This window comes from Mixophyes fleayi, chromosome 9 (assembly GCF_038048845.1).
Source record: "Mixophyes fleayi isolate aMixFle1 chromosome 9, aMixFle1.hap1, whole genome shotgun sequence".
Taxonomy (NCBI): Eukaryota; Metazoa; Chordata; class Amphibia; order Anura; family Limnodynastidae; genus Mixophyes; species Mixophyes fleayi.
The window spans coordinates 6,933,813-6,960,249 of NC_134410.1; the positions used below are offsets into that span (position 1 = coordinate 6,933,813).

The following is a 26,437-nucleotide window of genomic DNA, read 5'->3' on the forward strand; positions in this document are numbered from 1 at the left end:
ATAAACTGGTTAGAGAATGCAGAACAACTGAGTTAATCTTACTGCACCAGAGGAAAATAAACAGTGTTTTGGTGCAGTTGTATGATGCCGGCAGGATCAGTAAGATTCTCAGAGAGTTCAGTTGCGCATGTATAGTCTGCAAACCAATATAAAGAGGTGGTGTGATGAAGACATCTACAAAGTAACACTGCAGAAGAATGGCAAGAGCACTCCTGGTCAGGACAGCTTAAGTCGGAGTCTTCACCCCACCCCCCCAAATTTTCCCTTCAAATAAATTCCTGTGCTCATTTGCATTTACACCTAGCGAACCTACAATGGAGCATTGTGCCGACCATTTACATACATAAATAGCACTGGTTCCTAATTCACTATCCTGTCACCTCCATCCCATTTTCAGTCAATGATCACATTTAATTTTGTATGCTTAGAGAAATGTACAACCATAAATGGCTTTGTCATAATAGATTTAAAGGGGTAAAGATGATGCCCACTTTCTATATGTTCAACAGCCGTTCTTCCACTGGGCCCCCCACAAAGTGATCAGGTCCCATTTTCTCTCCTTCTAAGCAAGGCGAGAAGTCCAATCAGATCTCATCTTTCACGCCACACTGTACAATTAGCATCAATAGAGGATCCAGACACAGGTAATAAATGCATCCTACTTATTGGTGCCCAGGAGAAACACCTCTGACAAGCTGCCACCCGGGGGGGGGGGGGGGGGGGGGGGGAAGTAGGGAGCTGGTGCAGCCTATGCTTTCAGTTGACACCACTTTCAAATATACCCTTGTGCCTTTAAAAGGGTTTTAATGGGAATATTTCCTCCTGCAGCTTAGTCGCAATACAGTTGAGGATCATGGGAAACGCAAAGCAAAGACAGTAGGGAAGCAGTTAAAGATGCATGTTACTAATTTATGCAACTACCTACAAAATGTATATAAACTAGACAATAAACACATTACAATAGACAATCAGTACTTACGGCCTGTCCAGGGGGGCCGGTGGTATGGGCGGAGGCGGGGGTTCTCTGCGAGCGAGCTGCTGTTGGTTTTGTAGATTTCTCTTTCTTTCCATATTGGCCGAGCTAAAATTATCATCAAACCCCATATTCCCTGAGATGTAAAAGAAGGTTGGATACAGGTTAATAATAGGAGGTGTGAACATGTCGGTGTGACAAGCAGCAGAAACTTGGAAGTGACCGGGGGGATTACGGTGCACCTCTTACCTACACAAAGCAACACTCTGCCTGACAGTTTACCAGGAAATACTTGTGACTATATACTGTGTATAGTAACAGGGACACATTCAGTGCAGACACAGCCAAGCTTCTGTACTAAAAGGAGCATCCAAGATTCTATACGTAATGTTGTAAAAGATAAAAGCAATGATAATGGTGAGCAGGTGATCACATACTGCAAACATGAGAGGGATATTTAACCCCAAAATTGCAAAATAAAATTTCTAAACTAGTAAAAATGGCAGCTGCATAATTTTTTTATTTATTTTTACTATGAAGTCAATTTTTATTGATATAAAAAACTAAGGCTGGTGTCAGCGTTTTATATGTCGGTAAAGCCATCAGATGCTGTTATTCCACGTCACTGAAGTCTGAATGCTATGTAGGGCTTTAACCTAGCAGATAAATAGGCTGCTGAGATCCAGGTCCATCTATGCACACGTTAGAATGATTTACATAACTTGTAAACAGCTACTAAAGTACAAAAGGAGCGATTTCCCAAACAAATAAAAATATTCATGAAAACGTTCCAAAAACCGTGTGCTTCTAAAAAGCAGCGTTGGCACCAGGTTTAGATGAAAGGTGTAAACTAGACAGAAACCAGGCTTAACGCCACTGGAGCATCCAATGATACATTATTCACAATTTATATTCTAAAAAAAAAAAATCATGTCTAAAGAGTAAAGAAACAAAATATTAAAAATGTAATTGCTAGCAGGTAATTGTTTTATTGCAAAAATAACAGGGAATTATACAATTATTTTCATTTTTAAGGGTAAGTCAATACATATATTTTTTCGGTAAGGTCATAGTCTTAGTTTTAAGGGGAATGACACAGAACACTGTACAATCTGTAATAATGTTTCAACAAGAGAATTGGAATTAATTAGAATTAGGCATCCACAAGCATGGACATTCTCTACTTTGTAAGTTCAGCTGTTACAATTTGTACGGTGCCAAGTCGAATGTTGTCCGAAATACACATTTTCAGTCTTTCTCTTCTGTTACCTAGGAGACTGCAAACCAGCCACACAAGACCTGGCTTCTGAAGTGCTTCAGAGTGATGCAATGTAGAGAAACACCATCGGCTTAAGCAGCTCTTGTGCTACTTATAAATACATACCAAATAACTGATCTTTTAAAATATTGTCAAAATAGGTTAGACTATTATAGTGTTCCCCAACCATAGATTTAAGTAAATATATTGAAGTTAGGGAAAGGAACATACGGACTCAAGTATAATATTTTCCGGTATGTCATTACAAATATTAAAATTACAGCCCAACTTGGATTTTAACACTTCACACTTAACCTGAGCCTTCGCCAGAGGAGGACCTGACTTGCCTTTATGAAGGGTAATCCCACTTCAAACACCACATAGCTGGTCCTCCGTCACTACCTTAAGAGTTGTGTAAATTTCTGCATTGGAGGATGTGAACACAACGAAAGTTGTTGAACTAATTTCGGATATTGCTGTACAAGTACCTGAGACAGCAGAGTTAGACGAGGTCACCGGTACGTTCTTTATCTTTTCGGCCGGCTGGTACCAGTTAGAGGACTCTTTCCTATCTGGAGGAATGGGCTTACCGCGAACTGCACCTTATATAAATGGAAAAAAAAACGCGCCTTTGTTACCATGGAGAAGCTGAAAGGTACAACACTGTCGTAGCATAAAAGTACCTATAACCCCTAAATTTAACATCACCTTAAAAGTAAACACGTCCTAGAATATTGTTCTGCGTAATAGGTCAGTTTAAAATGGACAATACTCTCATTGATGGGACACACAGTGGTTAGCACCGCCGCCATGGGTTTTGTCACTGAACTACCTTTGCAGAGTATGTTCGAGCTTCCTCCGGGTGCTACAGTTTCCTCCCAGGATCCACTGGGGCTGAGACTTTACAAGGAGCGATCAAAACATTCCTTGTAAAATGCTAGACAATATGTTATTGTTATACAAATATAGAAAGATCATTTAAATCAGAGGGATTCAAAGACTGGGAAAGAGAGATCAGCTGGAATCTGAAGTATAACTTTTTTCCACCCCATCTACACAGCCTGGAATTCCCATAAACTGCGGGATATTTAAACACTGAGCAGATGCTTAACATGAAGAGGCAGAACTCACAGGAAGTTATAAGCTACTCATACTAGGATGTCAGTTTCAGCAGACAAGGCTGAGGCCCACCAATAAAAAACAGCTAGGATATAATACTCAGATCTACATCAGCCGCCAGTAACAGCTATAATAACAATATAAAAGGTAAGTAACTCCAACAGAAGCTGGAACACACAGTATATCATGCATACATAGTGCAATCAGAGCAAAAGAAGCAACATGTACAATCACACCATAACATATACACAAAGCAAACTGTAATAAAAACTTGCAAATGACAAATCATGAACGGTCATCCTTTTCTATTCATATATATCTTACTACACAGAAAGTAGAGCTTGCAATACGTAAACATCTTGGAGATGCAGATTGTCTGCGATCCGGCTACTCGTCCTAATCATCATCACCAGCTATTTATATAGCGCCACTAATTCCACATCACTGTACAGAGAACTCACTCACATCAGTCCCTGCCCCATTGGAGCTTACAGTCTATATTCCCCAGACACACAGAGACAGAGAGACTAAGGTCAATTTGAAAACAGCCAATTAATCTACCAGTATGTTTTTGGAGTGTGGGAAGAAACCGGAGCACCCGGAGGAAACCCATGCAAACACGGGGAGAACATACAAACTTCCCACACATAAGGTCATGGTCAGGAATTGAACTCATGACCCCAGTGCTGTGAGATAGAAGTGATAACCACTTACCCAATGTGCTACCCAATCTTGTCCAACATGGACCAAATGGACATAATTGCTGGTGCATGCACTGAGCGGTAGGATCAGCCTGTGTGTGATCAGCTTTACTGTAACATACGCAATACATAAGATGCAAAACAGATTGCCATTTTATATATCCATCTCTCTATATATCTATCTCAGTTACGCTCAAGGACGACACAGAAAAAAAGTAAATTAGTCCTGATGAAAGAATGATTTTCTATTATGAAACACAGACATGTCATTGAAACGGTATCTTAAGATGCAGTGATCCTGCCTTTACTGCATTCTCTATATGTTATACGATGTCAGATTAGTATTTTCTTCAACAAAATCCCTGAGTGAAGGCCTTAAGCATAAATGGTTTATGAAGGTTCTTGGGAAAGGAATCTCTCAAATAAACAAGCTGAGTACCGTTAATGAAAACTGGTGCACATGAAAAGGCGCTATAACGTCCAGAAACCAAAAATGTCTAATGTTCGTCCGAAAGAGGTTGATCCTAGGGTGAGTAGACAACTATAAAAATGAAAATGCTTTGGCGAAACTTTTTATTTCCTACTGCAAAATGCTAGAACGTGAAATGTTCTGAACATGGCAGTTTATTTATTCTGGAACTGCCCAGACACACGATGGGATCGGGGGTAAACTGACCGATAACAGGGTGCAGGCAGCATTCAGACAATGGAAACATTATCTCAAATTTGTGGCAGTACGCAGTGAACAAATGATCCCTCAATCTCCATCAAGCGTCAACCCTGCAGAACCACGTCCAAGTCAGAGACGTCCCATTACACCACCATCTACTTCTGCACTCTGTATAATGACACGCGGGATGTACTTGCAAAGTCTAAGGGCAACTAGTACACGACCTGTACAAAAAGGAATTTCAATCCGATTTCACAATGAGCTTCAGGTCCATCTATTAGTATTGTGCAACCCAATAAAACCTTACACATCGGAGAATCTAAACTAACATTTAATAAACATTTCTTAAAATGCCATACTTGGATCCAATCTACTTAATACAAAGACATAGTCCACTAATAAATATTCAAACTTTTAAAATCACACAAACGTCTGAACCAGACTCATAACGGTGATAATTTAAAAATAGATGTAAACATTATGTCTCAAAAATTCCTAAAAAAAAAGAACTGGAGTTGCAACCAAATAATTAGGAACCTCTCAAATCCTTGAAGTAATAATAGTCTTAAATCGTAAATTCATTTGTTAGAAGGCATCTCAAATATGGAAACAGCTCCGTTAATACTTGCAGTAGATATACCGTCTTCTCCTTATGAGTAAATCCTCTTTCGGGGACTCGTCACCCCCTTCGATAACCTCCCATTAAAACGTTTTCAGCTAAATAAATATATATGGTAAAAGCTCAGAAATCCACACACAGTATACATCGCACCCGTCCAATGATTGGGAAATGACAAACCCTTTGTTAACAAGCCTCTCCTACAGAAGTATGTAACTGCAGGCTCTAGTCACAGCACTTATAGGGGGCATGTAATTAATCCAGGCCCCATGACAGGCTCCAATTTGTGGCCTGCAACAGTGTACTTGTGTCACTAGAGCATGATATAATGACATACAGGGAAAACAAGGGAGATAAAAAACAAGAGATACAAAGAACAGGCAGATTGTTTTTGCCTTAAGATGTTGGGGGCTGCACTTAATTGGACAATATTGCAGGTTGAACCAACTCCAAGGAATAATTTGTGTCAAGTGAGGACAGTGAAGGTTCGATAATTACAAAGTGATGGAGGATGTAAAGTAGGACAACGTGTTGGGAACAAATCTATGATCGATTCAGATTAGCTTACTAAATCAGTGACCCGTATTAGATACTAACGTTTGCTTTTTTTTGGTGACCACAAATTAATGCAGGATATTTCTTTACATGTCAGAGTTCCATGGCCAAACCACGCAGAAACATTTTAAACTTTGAAGTCCACCCTTAACCAACGCCTAGGGTCAACACATCAGTGCTGATATCTAGACCTGTAAGTAATCGTACTCATACTGGAGACCGGAGCAGAGACTCACGCTATGTGGATCAACTGAGACAATTCCCGGTAGCGACACTGACTGGAACCCAACAGAAATTCTCAGTCTCTCATTTCTATGCAGAAGAGGGAACGGACTGCGTCTTTCTTAAAGCGTATTTTGTGTTATTGCATTTGGAAGTATAAAAGTTGACAATTTCTAACTAGGAATACTACATAGTACACCCACATAAAAACCCTGCTTTCATTAGAGAGACAACAGTATTTCACACCTAGTTATATATAAGGCGGCACGTGGGAGATTTACATTTATTTCATAAACTCTTTATTTATACAACACAACACATCACCTGGCACAGAGGGCCTGATTAATTTAAAAAACGAAATGCAGATACGTGCTGTATTTTGTGCAAAATCGCTCTGCGAATGTCCAGAAGCAGACTATACGCCAGTGAACACAGCAACATCCAAGTCCCAGCGTCTGATTCTAACTTTGGACATGATTGTGAGCAGTATCACTTGCACCAGCTACAGGTCAGGTGTAAGTGCTGAGTGATAGTGATGACGGCTGTGTATACAGCTAGAACATGTGTTTGCAATCAAGTGTCACTGTAAAAATGCATTTTATGTACAGTAGACATTAATAACATCCTGATAAATGCATTTTATGTGGGAGAAAAAAAACGGTTTCTTTTTTTTTTTTTTTTAAACAGAAAAAAAAAAAAGTTTTTCCATAAATGACTATATTAATAACAGGTGACAATAACCGGATAGTTTTTTTTATATTTTGTGCGTCCTGCTGGGATTTTATATTCCACATATGTATTGTACATATCCAGCAGAGTATTGTCCATATAAATCTGCCAATTGCAATATATGCAGAGCGTAGCTACACCTGTAATCAACAGGAGACGCTTCTTCAGATCCGCTTCTAGTTGAGCACGGACGCGCACATACTAGAATTACGTGCGTTTAAATCAAAACACAATATGTTTGCTTTGCGTGCATCGCTCACCGCGCGCTGAAACCTACATGGACGCACAGAATGATTAGCATACACGCGCTGACAGTCCGTTACCTTCCTGTATCAGTCGCATCTCGGAGAGTAGCTCTAAACACTTCTCTTCATCCGAGACCTTGAAGAGGCGCTCCGCGGACCAGGGGTCGGCCTGTATTCTCACTTTGCAGCCACCTGAAAACAAAGATGAAAGCCATAAGGATATCTGCTGGTTGGGTCTTCGTTGGTACCGATACTAATATTCTCATTATCAAGATATCCGGTGCTGTAATCGGGTCAGAGGAAAGCCGGGTATATTTTAAGGCTGCCTGTATGAATTACTAAAGTTAGACGGGAGAAATATTTTGATAATACAGCCCTGGTTTCTATTCTTTATTTATGAAAAATTGCATAGTATCACTTTGCTTCCCTGCATGCTGGAAAATATAATATTATTTACATTCTGAACGTGTTCAAAACATGAGCCTCTCCCTCAGTTACAGTCACCTCGTATGACCACTTCATCATCATCTATTTATATAGCGCCACTAATTCCGCAGCGCTGTACAGAGAACTCACATCAGTCCCTGCCCCATTGGAGCTTACAATCTAAATTTCCTAACATACACACACACACAGACCAATAGAGACTAAGGGCAATTTTGATAGCAGCCAATTAGCCTACCAGTATGTTTTTGGAGTGTGGGAGGAAACCGGAGCACCCTGAGGAAACCCACGCAAACATGGGGAGAACATACAAACTCCACACAAATAAGGCCACGGTCAGGAATCAAACTCATGACTCCACTGCTGTGAGGCAGAAGTGCTAACCACTAAACCACAGTGCTGACCACTTACAATAGAATGCACTTGGCAAGCTACAACATGCTCAGCGTTTTATAGCGTGGTCACTTTTGTTCCTCTACAGGTTTAGTGTGGTGCTGATCACCCAGACACCTTTGTTTTTTCTTTAGAGATGCGTTGCAGAGGCTGCATTGTCAGATTTCATACAGAGTTTGACACAAGCTGTTAAAAGAGTTCAAAAATAACTTGACTACAAACCGAGAACCATGTCCTAGGCTGTAGCTTTCTACTAGAACTTATATGTGATACATGAGGGATGAGGAAAGACTCACTGATGGATTATTTGAGAGGTTCCATGTATGAACTTTAATATAAGGTGTATTAGTGATCTAAAGGCCCCCGTACCTGTTCGTTAGCTACAATATCTGTTCTATTAGACAGCACCAAATCCAGCACTGCCCGGTCATGACGTTCATCCAACCAAGTCTACGTAATAACCACCACATCTAAGTCTCTGCCAGCGCCAATCATTTTAATTCACCTATATTGTTTGGTAGGCTCTAGGCGTTTGTTACTATACTTCTTCTATTTTTACTGTCACTTTTAATTGTGTGTATATCCTTATCACCTCTTCTAACAACCCCCCCCCCCCATCTCCATTTCCTTTGACTAAGCCCCGTTTCCTGGTTACAATTTCCTGCAAGCTGCTTCTCTTATCCTAACCCACCATCTCCTCCCCCAGGACAGTTACTGTAGAGTATGTGACAGAAATGGTCCCAATTTCAGAAAAAACCCAAACCCTGCTTATTACACCAATTTACCCCAATACTCTCCTGCTGTCTTTCAGGTGCATCACATGGCACATTCATCATCATCATCATCATCACCATTTATTTATATAGCCACTAATTCCGCAGCGCTGTACAGAGAACTCACTCACATCAGTCCCCGCCCCATTGGAGCTTACAGTCTAAATTCCCTAATATACACACAGAAAGAGAGAGACTAAGGTCAATTTTGATAGCAGCCAATTAACCTACCAGTATGTTTTGTGTGGGAGGGAAACCAGAGCACCTGGAGGAAACCAACGCAAACACGGGAAGAACATACAAACTACACACAGATAATAAGGCCATGGTCGGGAATTGAACTCATAACACCCAGCGCTGTGAGGCAGAAGTGCTAACCACTGAGCCGCCGTGCTGCCCACATTAAGTACAACCCAAGTCCCCAAAACAAGGTTTATGGACTGTCCATCTGCCTCAGACCTTGTCACTGGACTATCCTGGTAGACAATCTTCTCTCCACCTCTTCTTCTATATGTGACACAGCTGCCTACATCAGGACCCTCCGTGTCTCCAAACCCTTGCCCCCTAGTGCCAACCAGTGTCTGCTAAGAGCACCCTCCTGTCCATGTTGTCAATCGGGCTCAGTGTTACTAGTTGTGCAGACACTCGCTCACATGTTACACACCAGTATATATACACAAGACCACACTTTCACGGAACACACAACGACTGCAATTGACTTACATTATACGGGGATACTTACTTTAAACTGGAAGCAATTTGTATTAGTTAACTATAATTAATGCAATATGAGTGTAGCACCACAAAGCATTTATACAGTAGAGTTATAGTAATAATGGACCAATTACAACAATAAAGTCATTTTTAAAATTGGTTAAAGCAAGTCAAGAAATGTTCAGAACAAAAAAACAAATTACAAACGTACCACAAAGAACAAAAAATATAAAAGCTATACTTTGGTCTCCTACATTACACACTTATCAGACGGGCGGAAAGAAAATGAGAAAACTCTCAGCACAGAAAGCTTGTTCTTATTAGGATTTAAGAGGTAAATGCCAAATGTTACAGCATGTTTGTATGTGAAAGGTAGAGATATGCTGCCATCACAAGCAATGATTTGTTCTATGAATTCCAAGGCTCACTATAATCTGACAGAGACGTGTGGCTTTTAAAAAAACAAAAAAACAGAAACAAATCTATCTCCACCTCTCTCTCCTGCTGCCAATTTCCATCTAATGTCTGTGGCAGCAGAATGCAAATTTGAAGTTGGAAACATAGAATTTTGCAGCAGGAAATAACCTGTAGGTCCACCTAGTACCTCTATTTTGTGTTTGCACTGTAATTCTTTAGTGTACAAGACACTACAGCTGCTGGGAAACAATTTTATGGATCTATCATATCACCCCTTCTGTAAAAAAAATTAGTCTTCCAGTCCCTTTTTTGTAGAAAACCTTATTTTTAAAACCACCACCTACCTGCCCTCTGTTAATACGGTTGATATACTTGACCATCATGTCACCTCTGTCCAGTGATAGACAAATTAATACATTTCAGGGTCCTCTAACCCTCATAAGGTGCACATTACCTTTAACCTCAGTAATAAGTAAAAACAATACATCAAATCAAAGAAAGAGACACTTATCTGTAATGACATATCAGCATGTTATACAAGTGTTCCACGCTATAGCAAACAAATCTGGTACTACAGTCAGGTAAAAGCTGGGGGCCACAGGGGACGGCTCGGAGGGCCGCATGTTGCCAATCACTTCCGCTGACCCTGCTCTCCTCTCAGCTGGACATAGTCAGCTCTACAAATAAGCTGGAACACCTGCTGGGTTCTTTTTATCACCTCCAGCATAGTGACTTGACAATACAAAGATGCCTTTTCTTGCTGGCTTTTATTTCCAAGACAAGGACAGCAAACCACATGTGAAGTATAATACAAACTTGCCTCTTTCCTTATCCTCGGTCTGAAAACCAGGAACTTCGCTTTGCATGTGTACCGGGAAATTGAAAGGCACAGACAATACAAAGTCAGTCACCTTACATGACACAACTCCTTACTAAGAAAAGGACAATTCAGCAGACATGGTGAAACACTCTTAAACTAGAACATTTTCTGGGTCACACAGGAGTGTTCAATAATGACCACAAGAATGTGTCTGTACAGATCTGTCCACTTACAGATGTGGGCGACTATTCACTGCAGTTTCTGTCCACTCGGCTTAGTCAAACCTACACCCAGTATACCTCACTCAAGGCCATGTGTTACAAATTATGCTAAATACATTTAAATATTAAAACTAAAAGATATTACATTTAATATAATGCTGAATCTATCACTGAGCATTCATCCACAAAATATTTCCTGATAAGTTGCCTTATTCAGCCCATGCACAGCATGTCAGTAGCCTCTTTTAGATTTTTGTTTTGTATAAATAGGAGATGATGCCTCCAGAACTGTACATTGTGTTTGAGGTGAGGTGTTACCCAGTGACCTATAGAGCAACCAAAACATCTTCTTATACAACCAAGTCTTCTACCGGCTGCTCAATGTCATCTCTTCCTCTGTTACTGACAATATTACATCACCTCCATTCTGTATCCTGCTGTTGTATTTGTGTCACCATGCATTATTTTACATGTTTGATGTATTATCCGGTGGAAACACGATCTGCACACACACAGACCAGTAGTTCTCAGAAACATATTTTTTTTACCAGGCCAATTATTACCATAAAGAATCAATTCTCCGTCTCGTCAACATTAACAATCACTGAACCCATAAAAAGGCATGTACAAATACCAGATTTTTCTAATGCAGATAAGAGTAGATGGCAATAAATACAGTGATTCTGGTACTTCGCTCCAACTTAATGCAACATAACAAAATATATTGCCATTATTATACACAAAGCACACACACCTATAGTAGTTCCTTATATCTGTCTTTTACATCTCTCATTCCCTAATTCAGCAGTATGTATATTCCCATTTCCTTTCTCCCTATGGAAGGGAATTCAATTACCCCCAGAATACCGCCGCGGTAAGTGTAGTACCGTTAATTCGGTAAATTTAACCTGGCTTTCTGCTCGCGGAAAAGCCGGGGTTGAAATTACCGCATTGACAGCAATTGTGCGTACTATAACCGTAATATCGGTAATAGTGCGCAGGCCAAGTTACTTTTTACAGTAAAGCGGCCAATTGAATTCCCCCCATGTCTTATTGAGAACAGTGGACCTTGAGAAATCAGCCATCTAGGCAATTCATTATATGATGGTTTAAAGACACCACAGTGGTTTTATGCAACGTGACATGTCTAACGCTCTATAATCTGAATATATAGGTACGGCATTGGCCACTTCCCAATTTACTGTCCTGTACAGATAGCATGTAAAGCTGGGTCCACACCTATGCAATATTACTGAACATGCAATTTCTGTAACGATTTCACAAACAATTGAATGCCCGCAGGAGCATGCCGATTCATGTGTACACACCTACACAATTTACCTTGAGATCTGTGATCTATATCTACCGAAAAGATGGTGACTCTGTATACTCTACAGATATCTGCCTACACTGCTGGTTGTGAGTGTGTACACACGGCCACATTTGCCCGACATCGTTCCATCACTGTGATTTTTAGGAAGTTTATAAAACCAAATCAACAGGTGCGATGTGTGGGAGCATGATGGTGAGAACGTACACACTCTTGGAATATCTGACCAAACAGCTGTTTATCATGTGATCTGCACCATAATTGCATTGGAGTGTACCCAGCGTAACTATAGGTACAGGATCTGACCCCAACATGTGCCAGGATAATCTGTGCTTCCTGTTAGTTTATGAATCATTAAAATCTTCACAATGGGCAGATACTGAAAGCACGGAACAAATTCTACACTTTTTGCTGCTGGTAATTTGTATGCTTCACCTACTGACCAGAGTTCAATGCTGCTACTTCTACAGAAAAGATTTTATCACAGCGCTTATTAAACTCTGCTGTACTTCACTACATTACAATAAACCACACGGCTGAGCTGGTCTGTCCGTGACCGCATTACATTTACAGCCTGCACGACGGTTCGTTACACAAGATGTGTAGCAAACTCTGATGACAGCAAAGTGAACTATTAACTTTTAGGGCAATGAAATATTCAAAAAGTGGAAACTCAAGTTTACTGGTCTCAAAAGAGTTAAAAATATAAATACAGTGGGGGGGGGGGGGGTGTTTGAATTGTCTGCGAGTCCCCCCCCCCCCCCCCCCCCACCCGCAGCATATAAAAAAAATAAAATCTCTCAAAAAACGTCTAGCGCACCCTGCCCAGCAGCGAGGGAACAAAACAGCACAGCAGAGCAATGTGCAACAATACGCTAGTCATAAAATCTGCACTGAGCGTCATTATAAAATGCCCCAGGGTTGGACCTGGTAGGTGTATTTAAAGAAGCAGTTTTTCTCTTGCAGGTGCTGCAAAAATATTGCCTCTTAGTAGATCATTGGTGCCACAGAAGATCTTTACATGTTCCCAGTATGCCCGTCTATCACAACATCCGTACCTGTGCACCCACTATCCGCCTGTACAACCTCACTGCCTGCACACTGACACAGAAGGGAGCGAGACACAAGAGATGAGTCACAACACTGCGCACATCATTAATTACCACAGACTATAACACTGGGCACCAGCAAATCTCACTTGAGTTGCATTTATGTTTTTAGTGCTACAAAACAGACTATAAGGCAAATATAACCTCTATTTTATCTGGTAATCTTTGGTATATGTTTAGTAGGGCGCACATCGCACTTACCATCATCACTGGGCCAGTCATACCAACTCCTCTGTCTACGGTCGGCCCTTTTCCGACAAGTCACAAACTCGACATCTTCAAGTTTAACCAGAGCTTATTGCTCGTAGGGCTACTCTGTTCAAAGCCAATGACATGGGGCAAAATGACAAGGCGAAGAGGTATGGCCATAGACAGGAGAGATCAGGAGCTGGAAATACTATATATACTTTGCTAGAGAGTGTATTCAGCAAACAGCTACAGGTAGGATAGGGGTTATATTTGCATTCTTTGGGGCTGATTCAAGGTTGAACACAAAAAGGGGTAAGAAAAGCATGAAAAACAAGCTTAATTACATTTACAGAGCCATACACATCTCGGGATGCGTCTGCCTCTGATTCAGCAGCAATTCATCATCACCATTTATATAGCGCCACTAATTCGCAGCGCTGTACAGAGAAGTCACTCACATCAGTCCCCTGCCCCATTGGAGCTTACAGTCTAAATTCCCTAACACACACACAGACAGACAGAGAGAGACTATGGTCAATTTGATAGCAGCCAATTAACCTACCATAATGTTTTTGGAGTGTGGGAGGAAACCGGAGCACCCGGAGGAAACCCACGCAAACACGGGGAGAACATACAAACTCCACACAGATAAGGCCATGGATTGAACTCATGACCCCAGTGCTGAGAGGCAGAAGTGCTAACCACTGAGCCACCGTGCTGCAATTGCACCTTGTTCTACTCGGAGGGCGTAACGGACAGAATCACACAAGAGTGCATGGGAGCATATGCATACACCCATCATCTGGGCATGCGCAGAGGTACGCTACGTAACCTGGTGTACGCCCCACTCTGAATCAGCCCTATTGTGTATAATTTTACACTTTAAACCTCTTCAAACAAATCCACCTAGGTGTATCAAAGTCTGATAACAGATGGTGCGACAAAAGCACCCACGTAAGGTACCGAGATGTCATTCACTCTGAGGGAGAACAGGACAAACTGGAAAGTATGAGTCATATCTGCAATTACAAAGCAGCTTAGTACAAATGATTTCCTCTGACAAAAGGTTCATATTTCACGAGAATAAACACAAGGAACAAACAGAAAGCAATTAAAGTAAGAGAGATGTACAAAGTTTTGATACCCCGCTGGATATTACCAGAGGTATTATGAATATCTTATAATTATTGGTGTGCTGCACCCCACTGCGTACCAGCCAGAAGAATAATCAGCAATACAAGCGGCCGCATTAGGATACCAGAGACGGAGGCACTGGAGCTGAAACAGAATCTGTGCCCTGAGGTGCTTGTGTTATAAATGAGCTACTCGCCAGCTCTCTGTGTCTCCATTATGAACTAGCTGTAGTCTAACATCACCTTACAAAGCAGCGAGAATATGCCTAATGCAAATAGAGCAGCGTACGGCAGTTGTTCCAGACGTTACCAGCAGCCTGGGGCTCCGTCCTACAGTGGACACGTCACCTGCACAGCATAGGAAGCCATTTTGGGTGAGGCTAGAAATTCACCAGCAACGAGTGAAGACATGAGTGACCCCAACAGCGCCTAGTGACTTCAGAGGCTGCATTCTCATGAATACACGGTAGCTGCTTCCACTAGAAGTAGGCAACAAGTGATCTTTAGTCTAGAATGCTTAAAACCCCCATTTAAACTTGCAGTGAGATGTGCTGGAGACGATGCATCAGGTTTGGATTACAGGAATGGATGGGAAAGTCCCATGGAGTTCTGGTAGGAATGTATGTCTCATCTTAGCATCCTAAGTGTGAGACTGTCCGTAGATGCACAGTGTAAATCTGCAGACTACTACTGTACTTCAATGGCAAGTAAAAAACAAAACAAAACACAACAACAATAAACAAGAGTGCATGCTTCTGCTTCACCTACACGGACGGCTACTTTACCTGTAGCCAGGTACCTCCATATTCTTAGAGGAAATCTGTTCCCCTATTCTAATCTGCCGAGCCCCCTGACATCAATGCCTTGAAGAGACTGTAAACCAAGCAAGTTGTTTCATTGCAATTAGTATTTATGAGGGGACATTTTCAAAAAACAAACAAAAAACCCCCCAAAAACAATACAACTTGGCAGAGGGTGACTGACAGCCTGGCAGACCTGATTTGCAGAAACAAGCAGTGTGGGTTGGTTGAATAAAACCCAGGGGCAGAGTCAGTGATGTCACAGCAGCACAGTCTTTCTGATGTGGGAGGGGCTTCAGCTGTCTAAAGGGAGGTAATACTGAACAGTATACAAATGTCAATCTTGCTGTCTACTAGTCATTTTAGTACCTACAGTACAAATTCCAGGAAGTGACAAGACCTCATGTCCACAATAATCAAGAAACAAATAACTATGGATGGACCAAAAAATCTGAGATTAACCAATTTAGCAAATCTGTAATTATTTTTGTTTTCCATTAGAAAAAGGCGGATTCATTGATTAAAAAAAACCTGTTGGGATTAATGAATTGAGGACTTCAACCACAAAACCATATATGGATCACAGTATCTGTATAAAGTGCATATTTTAAGTCAGAACACTTCACTGAAACGTTGCATTTTTTTCTCTAAATGGAGAGACTTCAACAAACCAGTCACAGCACAAATAAAGAATGAGGGAAAACAAAGAGTTAACAAATGACAAGTTTCAGGATGCAAAGACGTCTGATCTAGAAGCTGCCGGGATACTGCGTGTGACGTGCCACTTTATTATCACTCAGAGGGAAAATTTGCTTATATATATATTATATAATTTCCATTGCCCTTTGGAGAAAGAGAGGACAAATGTTAACTAGCTCCATTCAAGCAAGGTTTTTCTTTTTTTTAATATTGCTCTGTCAACTGAGCAGCATTAAAACCTGCATTTAAAACCCAAACCCACTTTGCACTACACATTTATATTATTAAAAAATACTTGAATGCGGCACATCGTACTTCACAGGCGTTGGTTAACGTGTGCAATCACCACAATAGATTGCATTAGTAAAAGCACAATGTATAAAAAAACCCTCTTCATCAGGTGTCAACAGACAGAGAACAACAATGCCTCTGTTCATCTTTAAAGAACATGTGCAGAGACAACACAAAAGGCGGCACTATGGGGACTCTTGTATACTGATCTTTTATATTTGTCATGCAACATTTTCTGTAACAAACCTGCAATATATTTTTAGGAATGTCACCTGTGTGATAAGGAGAATGTTGTTACACCGTCCGAAGAAGCATAGTGAGTAGCATCAAACTCTTAAGAAGTCCAAAATGCCTTACAGGAACTAAATCTTTACAAATATTTGGTATTTTCACATGCCAGAAACATGTATATAAAGTGTATAGCTGTGACTGGACAGTAATTGTGACTGTAATTGCAGAGTCACTTATATTCCGTTGTCCTTGCTAAACATCAGAAAATGCAAGAAAAAGAAAACCCCCAAACATTGAGGAAGTTGAGCAAAAATGGTGAACGGCAGCAGAGCTGTCAAAACTGCAACGAGCAAAAGGGACTGATGGGTTTGTGTGATGGAAACACAAAGCATCCTGAGACTCAAACTTTAGAGTCACGAAGGAAGATTTGGAGAGATAAAGGACATCCGTCACGGCTTCAACAATAACAGTATACATGTCAATCATCAGTTTAGGTCACAGCAACAGATTCTTATCTTGAGCTAGTACAATTTTACAGAAATACAGTTGCTCTGAACCCTGTTCCATTGGTATAACACGGAGGATATACCAGATTGTCCAATAACCTCTTTCTCCCATAAACTGTACTTATTGGGGCTAAATTCAGGAATGACTAAGTTCAAGTAGAACATCTCTTATAATATTTACATCCTTCCAACTATCACAAAGTCTTCCAGGAAGCGGATCTCCAACAATTAAATTCTTCAAGCCTCGCTTAGGGGTCTAGCATCTCAATGGAGTCCGCTTCACTAAACTCAAACACTACTGAAATATCATCACCATTTATTTATATAGCGCCACTGATTCCGCAGCTCTGTACAGAGAACTCACTCACATCAGTCCCTGCCCCATTGGAGCTTACAGTCTAAATTCCCTAACATACACACAGATAGAGAGAGAGAGACTAGGGTCAATTTTTGATAGCAGCCAATTAACCCACTAGTATGTTTTTGGAGTGTGGGAGGAAACCGGAGCACCCAGAGGAAACCCACGCAAACACGGGGAGAACATACAAACTCCACACAGATAAGGCCATGGTCAGGAATTGAACTTATGACCCCAGCGCTGTGAGGCAGAAGTGCTAACCACTGAGCCACCGTGCTGCCCAAATACATAATTTTCTCATTTATTGCTCGTAAAGTGGAGGTAAGATTACGCAAAATGTACCAGGGACTGTTCCTATGAAAGAGGTCGGGTCGCTTCCTGCATACTTTAAGACAGGATGATATATTATTTTCCCATCCCTGAGAGTTGTCATGTAACTGAGTAAGTAGCAGCCTCACTAAAAGGAAGGTGAAAAGCACTTACTGTTAGTAGGAATGTCAATGAGAAGAGGCTCCTCTGCCTCTGAAAGACAACAGAAGAAAATAGATTACAAAAAAAAAAGAGGCAGATTAAACAATTAGAAAAAGGAACAACAGCCTTTGGGGAAGGATATTACTGCACATACTTATGACGCGTGTTATATATGAAGTTGCTCAATAATTACTTTATGCATCTTTGGATAAAATGACCATCTCTCGGGACGATAATGTAAGAGATAATTACACCACTGAAATACGTGGCTGTAGTTACTTGTGAATTAACAGGCAGCAATGTCATTAATACTGGCTCATACCACATCAATGGCTTCATCCACAGTATGTACGTGACAGATGTACTAACATGCAAATACAATCAAATAAAATGTTTTGACACAGAACAATTTCAACATCTTAAAATGTTTACAGTCCGCGTTAGCATGCTTCAAGTGTGATAGTTGGATAAATGTATTATTTGTGGGACAGGACATTGGACTTCAAGGGATGGAGTCATCACATATGTAAATTTTTGGTGCATTAAATCCTCTCTACACCACAGACACCTCCCTGCATTATTACACACGTCCACAGCAGCCTTCAGGAGACTATTTTACAACAAACAAATATTTGTTTACCACTGTCTTAATAAAACACCTAGCTACATTGCTTTAGGACACATTAGGATAACAAATGTAGATTTTCATCACATAGTATTTAGCGTTGGTACCCAGTCTTAGGACACATAGGGAGGTATTCGATTGTTAGCGAGTTTCTCTTTTATCCGCCGGGGGGGGGGGGGGGGGGGGGAAATCTCCCGCGGGTTTTTGACGGCAATAGCGACCGTTTGAAGTTAGCGCATCGGGAAAACTCGTGCAATTCAATTGAAAAAGAGGGAACCCTGCCCCCCGCGCTTAAAAAATTGTGTTTGCGAGATTTTAGGGGAGTTTTAACGCAGTCATGTATAACACAAAAAAGGTTTTGCATACATTTCCATACATTAGATTGCATTGCACATTGATAATATCTACATTACAGTATTTTCTTTAACATATTTTTTAATTGAACTATTTTTTACTATAGAATCATATATACCATGTCAAAACACATTACTACATTCATATTTGTACCAAAAACATACATAAATATAATGTAATGTAATTTTATTTTATTTATTTTATTTATTTTGTTATTTTTTCACAAGAAAATCAACTTACACAAGTTAGACATTAGTGATAAACATAAGTTTAACTTTTTTTTTCCACATTATTACATGATTTCAAATACTTTTCAGAGGCTTTTTATTTTTAACACACCCCAAAAAGGTGCGAGATAAAACAGCATATTTGCCTGTTTAACGCGCCGTGTTAAAAAACAATTGAATAGCTTTTAACGCGGCTGCCTCTCCCACACCCTACACTTTCATTAGACCTTCTACTGGAGCGCGAGAGGACCGTTTCAAGAAAAAAAAAACTGAGCGTTAAAAATGGAATTGAATTGCGGGTAAAGTTAATCCGCTCAAAAATGACAAAAAAACAGCGTTAAAATGACTTAGCGCGGTCAAAAAAAACACAAAAAACATGCTGACAATTGAATACCCCCCTAAGGCATAATGACTGCTTTCCATTACAGGATTCATATGAAAAAGGCACAATAACCGCTTTTTTAAGATCTTTCCCCCATGATTTATCTAATGATGACACACAGCCAATTTGAAGCATCACCGTTGTTCTTTCCAGAGAAGACCTTCTCTCTGTGTGCTGTAGAACAACACCCAGAACACTTCTCTACTGCAGATAGAAGGGTTTTAGGATGACGCGAGGGGGAGAGAAAGGGCCACTCGGCATCTAGCTGTATATAATAAACTCCCTGACAACACAAATGTATTTGTACAAAGACAAAACACAAAAACAGGCAGTACTTTCAGTTTTGCTTTGTTGCACACAATACAAATAAAGAGAACTGGTAACATTCACACATGTGTACACTGGTTTGAATAAACTATTACAACACCCAAGCAGACTGCAAAACAGCGATCTGGGGAATGGAGACAAACAAACTTATTCTATGGATCTTTTAAGGTATATAGAGGAAAATAAGCACACGATCTTACAAGGTACCTGGGCCGCTCTTACCGGACAAGTGTATATTTTATATTCTTATATTTTTATATTATTTTATATTCTCCAACTCACAACTTTTTTTTTTGACAACAACAAAAAAATATTTATAATAATGTCACCACTTGTGTTAAGACAATAACACCAAAGGTTTGGCAAAGTCTCCCATGTTCACCATCAACATCCAAGATAACTCAACTGGACCTGGAAATGATCTAAATAAGAAACTAAATATGATTTATATTTGGTAGAGATGCTCACTGACCCCTGTGAACTGGTTTTGGATCTGGATTAGCTTTGTGTTATGGCAAAACCGCCCTCGTGTGTTTTGGATTTAGATTTTTTAGGAAAAATCCTAAAATATGCGAAAATCACATATCTTTGCTCTTTTTTTGTTCCTACATTATTATTAACCTCAATATCACTAATTTCAAGTCATTTGCAGTAAATTTTGACCACCTCACAGTTCACAATATTATTTTCATACACTTTTGGACAAATACTGCAGCGACCTGGCTGGATGGTAAGCGACAGAGCATTGACACAAACACACGGCTGTTCCTAGCACATCTAGGACACATTGGCACACAGCAGTGGCAGAAAAGAAAAATGGGGGTCTGTCCTCTCTCCCACCGCTCGTGATGTTGGGTCTTAAAAAGGAATTCAAAACTCGCGAGATCCGACGACGTAACAATGACCTATAACAAGTTTTGCCTCGTTTTTGATTCCGAGGGAGCGCGAAAGTACCGAGCCGGTTCGGCACGGAACTCGGGATCCCCTAAGTTCGGGTGTGTTCGGTTCTCGAAGAACCGAGCCTGAGCATCTCTAATATTTGGTGCACGTTACCTCTCACAAACACTGATTCACAGATATGAGCATAAGTTATTTAGGATACACGACGACAGACATCTAACAACTCCCAACCACTCTAGGGTTATCTGCAGGAACACATTGTGGGAATATTTGGGAATTTATCAACTCACATGAGCAGCCTTTAAAGTCCAACATCTAGAGCCACTGAAAGCTATAACTTTGTCTCAGGAGAGTAACAGCATCAACTGCAAACTCCAAATAAAAAGTCGTACCTTGGACACATTTGAAGCCACTTGTTATAGGTAGAACTTCTTCACTGGCCGAAACTTTACCGGGTGTACGGATAACCAGCCTAAACAAAGGCAGAGAATATATTATATTATTATTACCAACGTGCTGTTAGTATGTTATGGTTTTTTTTTTTTGTTTTTAACGAAAATTGACCTAATAGAACCAGAGAATGTTTAACTGAAACAAGTATCTGTCTTTTACCATGTTACATAAACACGGTAACAGGTTGTATCTAACATAACCTGCAGCTGAAGACTGCTCTTTGCAGTAGAGGAGAAGGGGTCATATATGGGGGTCGTCTGCATATATCCGTGTTTGTTTCTTCATAGCAATAATTATTATTCAGTACTTCAACAAAAGAAACCCTTAGATGTCCATAAAAAAAAAAATGATGTAGAGGTTAAATAATAAGGATGTATGCTCAATGTAAAAATACAGCATATAATAACATTTATGAATTAATGATCAACAGGCAACTGCATCTATAGCTGAAGGGCTTAAATGACCAAAATAAACATTGGAGTTAGCAGCAGACACTTGGTTGTATAAACAGATAGGGTTATACCCATTATAAGGCTGGAGAACACATAACATACGTACGTATACTGTCCATCTCGCTGCTGGTTTAAGATCAGCATACACGGCACCTCGTTCCCCAACGTCACTTCCGTACCGTCAAGAACATGTGCACAGAGTAAAGGAAAGCATTCAGGAATTACGTCAGGATTTAGCTTTCACATAGTACTGAGAAAACACCTCAGAAAGCCAAGTAACTAAACACTGTACTACCATTGTCTGTTTTCACCAGCCGCATGAATGTGAAGTCTGTATTTAATCATATTTATTCTATTAATCACACTTCCTGAAAGTGATAGTATAGCATTGGACATTAAAATCAACATATGCAGTGGTTATACCATCACTTTGTTTTGTACCACAGTACATAAACAAAAGATAGAAAAGGAAATATTAATGGGGAATTTCATTTCAGTCGATGTGGTGCACGGACATCGTGCTGCAAACATTGCCGGCAATTACCGTATAAATTTTCGATCATTTTTGAGAGGAGATTTCTCTCAAAATCTCTGCCGCCAAGTGTATCCGGAAACATCCGTGAGACACGTCGCGACTAACTGAACCCTCTACCCCCCCCTAAAAAAAAAATTGGTAAAATGGAACAGGTCCCTCCCTAAGGAGTCTGATGTCAAATGTATAATCTTGAATACATTTGCATAATCAAAGCATATATATCATTTATATATATATATATATATATATATATATATATATATATATATATATATATATATATATCAGTCACTTTCTCCTATCCCCAATATCAACATTTTCTGTGCATCCAACGGTCTGTTTCTGTGTCCAGACAACTAGAGGTGATTTTCCTCAGATGCCAAACTTTTCCACATTTTCAACAGACAGCTAACAATATCGCCACAAAACTGTGAAGATAACCACTCTACGCGTTTCGTTTGAAGTTCAAGGAACGAAGCGCATAGGGTGTCATTTTATTATATAAGCACAATATTTTTATAAAAAAAATGTACGCTACTTTCAATTTAATTACGATTAATGGTATCTAAAATACGACACTATGAGTACCCTTTTTTTCTTCATTTTATATTTTTAGAATTATTTACACCAGATTGCTTAAGACTGGAAAGAAGGAGCTGCTAACAGTTGTAAATTGGATATTATAGATGTGAACTGAGTTTTAAATCTGGTAGAATTGGGGACTAATATAGGGATTCATATTTCTAACTGTTTACTGGTGATTGGTGTATTATAAAGCGTAAAGAAAACGTACAACCCTGCTTAAAACCGTAAGTCGCATATGAAATAAATAACTAATGATAAGATCATATTCAACTTTGGCTTTCCTTGGCAAATGGCAATAGAAAACCTCAGCTAAATGATGGAAACAATACAAGAATTATTGATTTGTTCTAGAACTAAAATAATGTTTATGTCAATATATAATTCAGCAACAACATCTGAAATCTATGATTAGAAATTAAAAATAAAATAGGCGTTCAATGTTCAAAGTAAAATATACTAAAAAATTAAGTTTCTGAGCAGCGTTGACGTCACTTTACTTCGTGCAAATTTCAACAAAGACGCTCAGTACAATATAATGGGGATCACTCATTAAGTACATAGTATAATATGATGCAAAGGGCTTTACAAACATGTTTTAAAGACTCTATTAAAAGCAAAGACAAAGTACAAGGTTTTATCTTCGCTTGTAACAGGTGTTATTTTTCCATAATAAAACCACAGACCTGGGGCTCCCTCCCTCCATTAATCACACAGAGAAATGGTTTGAAATTATGTGAACACAAAGGAATGTGTCAGGTTTAAAAGCAATTGTGACACAACTACAAACTAACGTCCACTGTACAATGATTCCTAATATAGTGCATATAAAATAAGTGTGTGACATGTATACAATATAATACAGTGTGTGGCATGTATACAGTATAATACAGTGTGTGGCATGTACACAGATGTTATATACACTACAATACAGAATGATCTATACACTGTGCAGTATCCCACACATACATAGTGTAGGATAGAGTGTGGTATATACAGTAACATATTATACATACAGTATTGTGCAGAGCTGAATACCACACACTGCAAGTGCTATGTACAGTACAATATCTACATTATATATAAAGTGTGCAGCATGCACATCATATACTGCATTGGGTATATATCATACTGTACTGTAATGTATAATATATATTATATACATTACAATACAGCATGATATACATCCAGTGCAGTATCCCACACATACATGCAGTATACGATGTGCGGTACATACATTACATTATACATACAGTACTGTAGTGTATATGTAAATGCATTGTGCGTGTATATATATATATATATATATATATATATATATATATATATATATATATATATTTCAGTAAACAATATAAAACTATACTACAATATGATAATGGAAACAGTACAGTATTACCCACACAGTACATATACATGGCTATATATAAATAGTGCAGTACATAATATAGTGTGGTAATTACAGTACATAAACATGTACACAGAGGTATATAGTAGATAACAGTATTGCACAGTCATATATATATATATATATTACACAGTCTGCGGTATATACACTACATATACATGTATACAGCGCTGTACATATAGTAGATAACAGTGTGGTACAGTCTATACACACAGTGCAGCCTGTGCTCTGAACACATGACACATACATGTATCACACACACACATACATACATATGACACACACATGACACATACATGTATCACACACACACACATACATACATATGACACACACATGACACATACATGTATCACACACACACATACATACATACATATGACACACACACACATGACACATACATGTATCACACACACATACATACATATGACACACACATACATATGACACACACACACACATGACACATACATGTATCACACACACACACACATACATACATACATACATATGACACACACACATACATATGACACACACACACATATATGACACACACACATATATGACACATACATGTATCACACACACACACATATGACGCCCCAGGCTGCCGGTAAAGGATACGGGGATGTCCCCGGGGCGGTGCCGCGGTCTCTCCATGCTCCGGGCCCGGTCACTGACTGGACGGTCCCCGCCGCTCCCTGTCAGACCTCCCGGCCGCTGAGCGCTGCGTGCTCCCCCTGACGTCATCACGTACAGCCGCCTGCTGCCACCTGCCGGCCGGAGGAGGTCAGTGCAGCCTGCTGATGGCTCAGTGTCATCATATCAGGGGCTCAGCCAGCAATCATGTTACAGGTCTGCCCCTGACTCTGCATGTGATCATCTGCCCCTGCATGTAGTCATCTGCCCCTGCATGTAGTCATCTGCCCCTGCCTGCTGCCCCTGCATGTAGTCATCTGCCTGCTGCCCCTGCATGTAATCATCTGCCCCTGACTGGTGCCCCTGCATGTAATCATCTGCCCCTGACTGGTGCCCCTGCATGTAATCATCTGCCCCTGCATGTAATCATCTGCCCCTGACTGGTGCCCCTGCATGTAATCATCTGCCCCTGACTGGTGCCCCTGCATGTAATCATCTGCCCCTGACTGGTGCCCCTGCATGTAATCATCTGCCCCTGCCTGCTGCCCCTGCATGTAATCATCTGCCCCTGACTGGTGCCCCTGCATGTAATCATCTGCCCCTGACTGGTGCCCCTGCATGTAATCATCTGCCCCTGATTGGTGCCCCTGTATGTAATCATCTGCCCCTGACTTTAATCATCTGCCTGCTGCCCCTGACTCTGCTGATCCTGCATGTAATCATCTGCCCTTAACTCTTCAGCTCCAGTCCCTGGATGTAAATATCTACCCTGGAAGTTTTCCTTCAAGTTTTTCCCCCAATTCTTATCTTGTATATTGAATGCAGTTCTTACCATCTGTATTTATACTACCATGGTGTATAAAATAATACTATTTGGGTGTCACAAGCCGCGGCGGCTCCAGGCACCGCCGCGACTGTCTGCCACAGTGTCCCGGCCGTCGTCATAACGACCAGGACGTCACTTCCGGTTTGTCCAGGCTGTTGCCAAGGCAACTGTCGGGAAGCTCTCTAGCTGCAGCCCCGCTTCCTGGTATCTAGGTCAGCCGGGCTCGTGCGCCAATTGTATTAGCCTCAGCTGGTTTAACTCCTCCCTGCAGTGCCCAAACGTTTTCCATTGGCCTACATTAGTATTTAAGGCAGGAAGGGGCAAAGACTTCCTTCCGGTTATAGTCCCTGCTACCCTGCATACTACCGTGCTGTGTTATTGCTCCTTGCTTGCTGTTACTCTTGATTACCGTTGCTGACCCTTGCCTGGATATTGACTTTGTGGATTGCCTGTGACCCTTTGACCTTTTGCCTGGATTCTGACTCTACTTATTTGCCTGTGACCCTGACCCATTACTTGGATACTGATGCTGCCGTATTGCCTGTGTCTGGACCTAGTCGCTACCGTTTTTCCGGCGACCCTCAAAACCTCTGCTGGGATCTTCACTCCACCTCTGCGTTACACCAGCGCTACGTTCTCAGGTTATCAGCTCCTACTACTAGAGTACAAGACCTGGGGGCATCAGAGTACCTGTGAGCGCATCTAGTTCTACGGGAAAAGTGGTTCCTATA

General features: G+C 40.4%; 1 protein-coding gene across 4 annotated transcripts in view; it reads right to left on the minus strand.

Annotated features, from left to right (window-relative positions):
* Nucleotides 1-24,992, minus strand: part of OCRL (OCRL inositol polyphosphate-5-phosphatase) — a 51,532-nt gene extending 26,540 nt beyond the window's left edge. For 2 of the 4 annotated variants that reach the window (XM_075186247.1, XM_075186245.1), the window contains exons 1-7: nt 24,864-24,992; nt 21,817-21,897; nt 21,198-21,277; nt 18,003-18,041; nt 7,170-7,283; nt 2,720-2,827; nt 980-1,109 (exon numbers count right to left, since the gene is read on the minus strand). In XM_075186247.1, the coding sequence (XP_075042348.1) occupies nt 980-1,109; nt 2,720-2,827; nt 7,170-7,283; nt 18,003-18,041; nt 21,198-21,277; nt 21,817-21,897; nt 24,864-24,991 (680 nt within the window). In that variant the 5' untranslated portion in view covers nt 24,992. Of the gene's footprint in view, nt 1-979; nt 1,110-2,719; nt 2,834-7,169; nt 7,284-18,002; nt 18,042-21,197; nt 21,278-21,816; nt 21,898-24,863 lie in introns of all 4 variants that reach the window. The other 2 variants (XM_075186246.1, XM_075186244.1) reach the window with 1 other exon arrangement.
* Nucleotides 24,993-26,437: the final 1,445 nt, after the last annotated feature.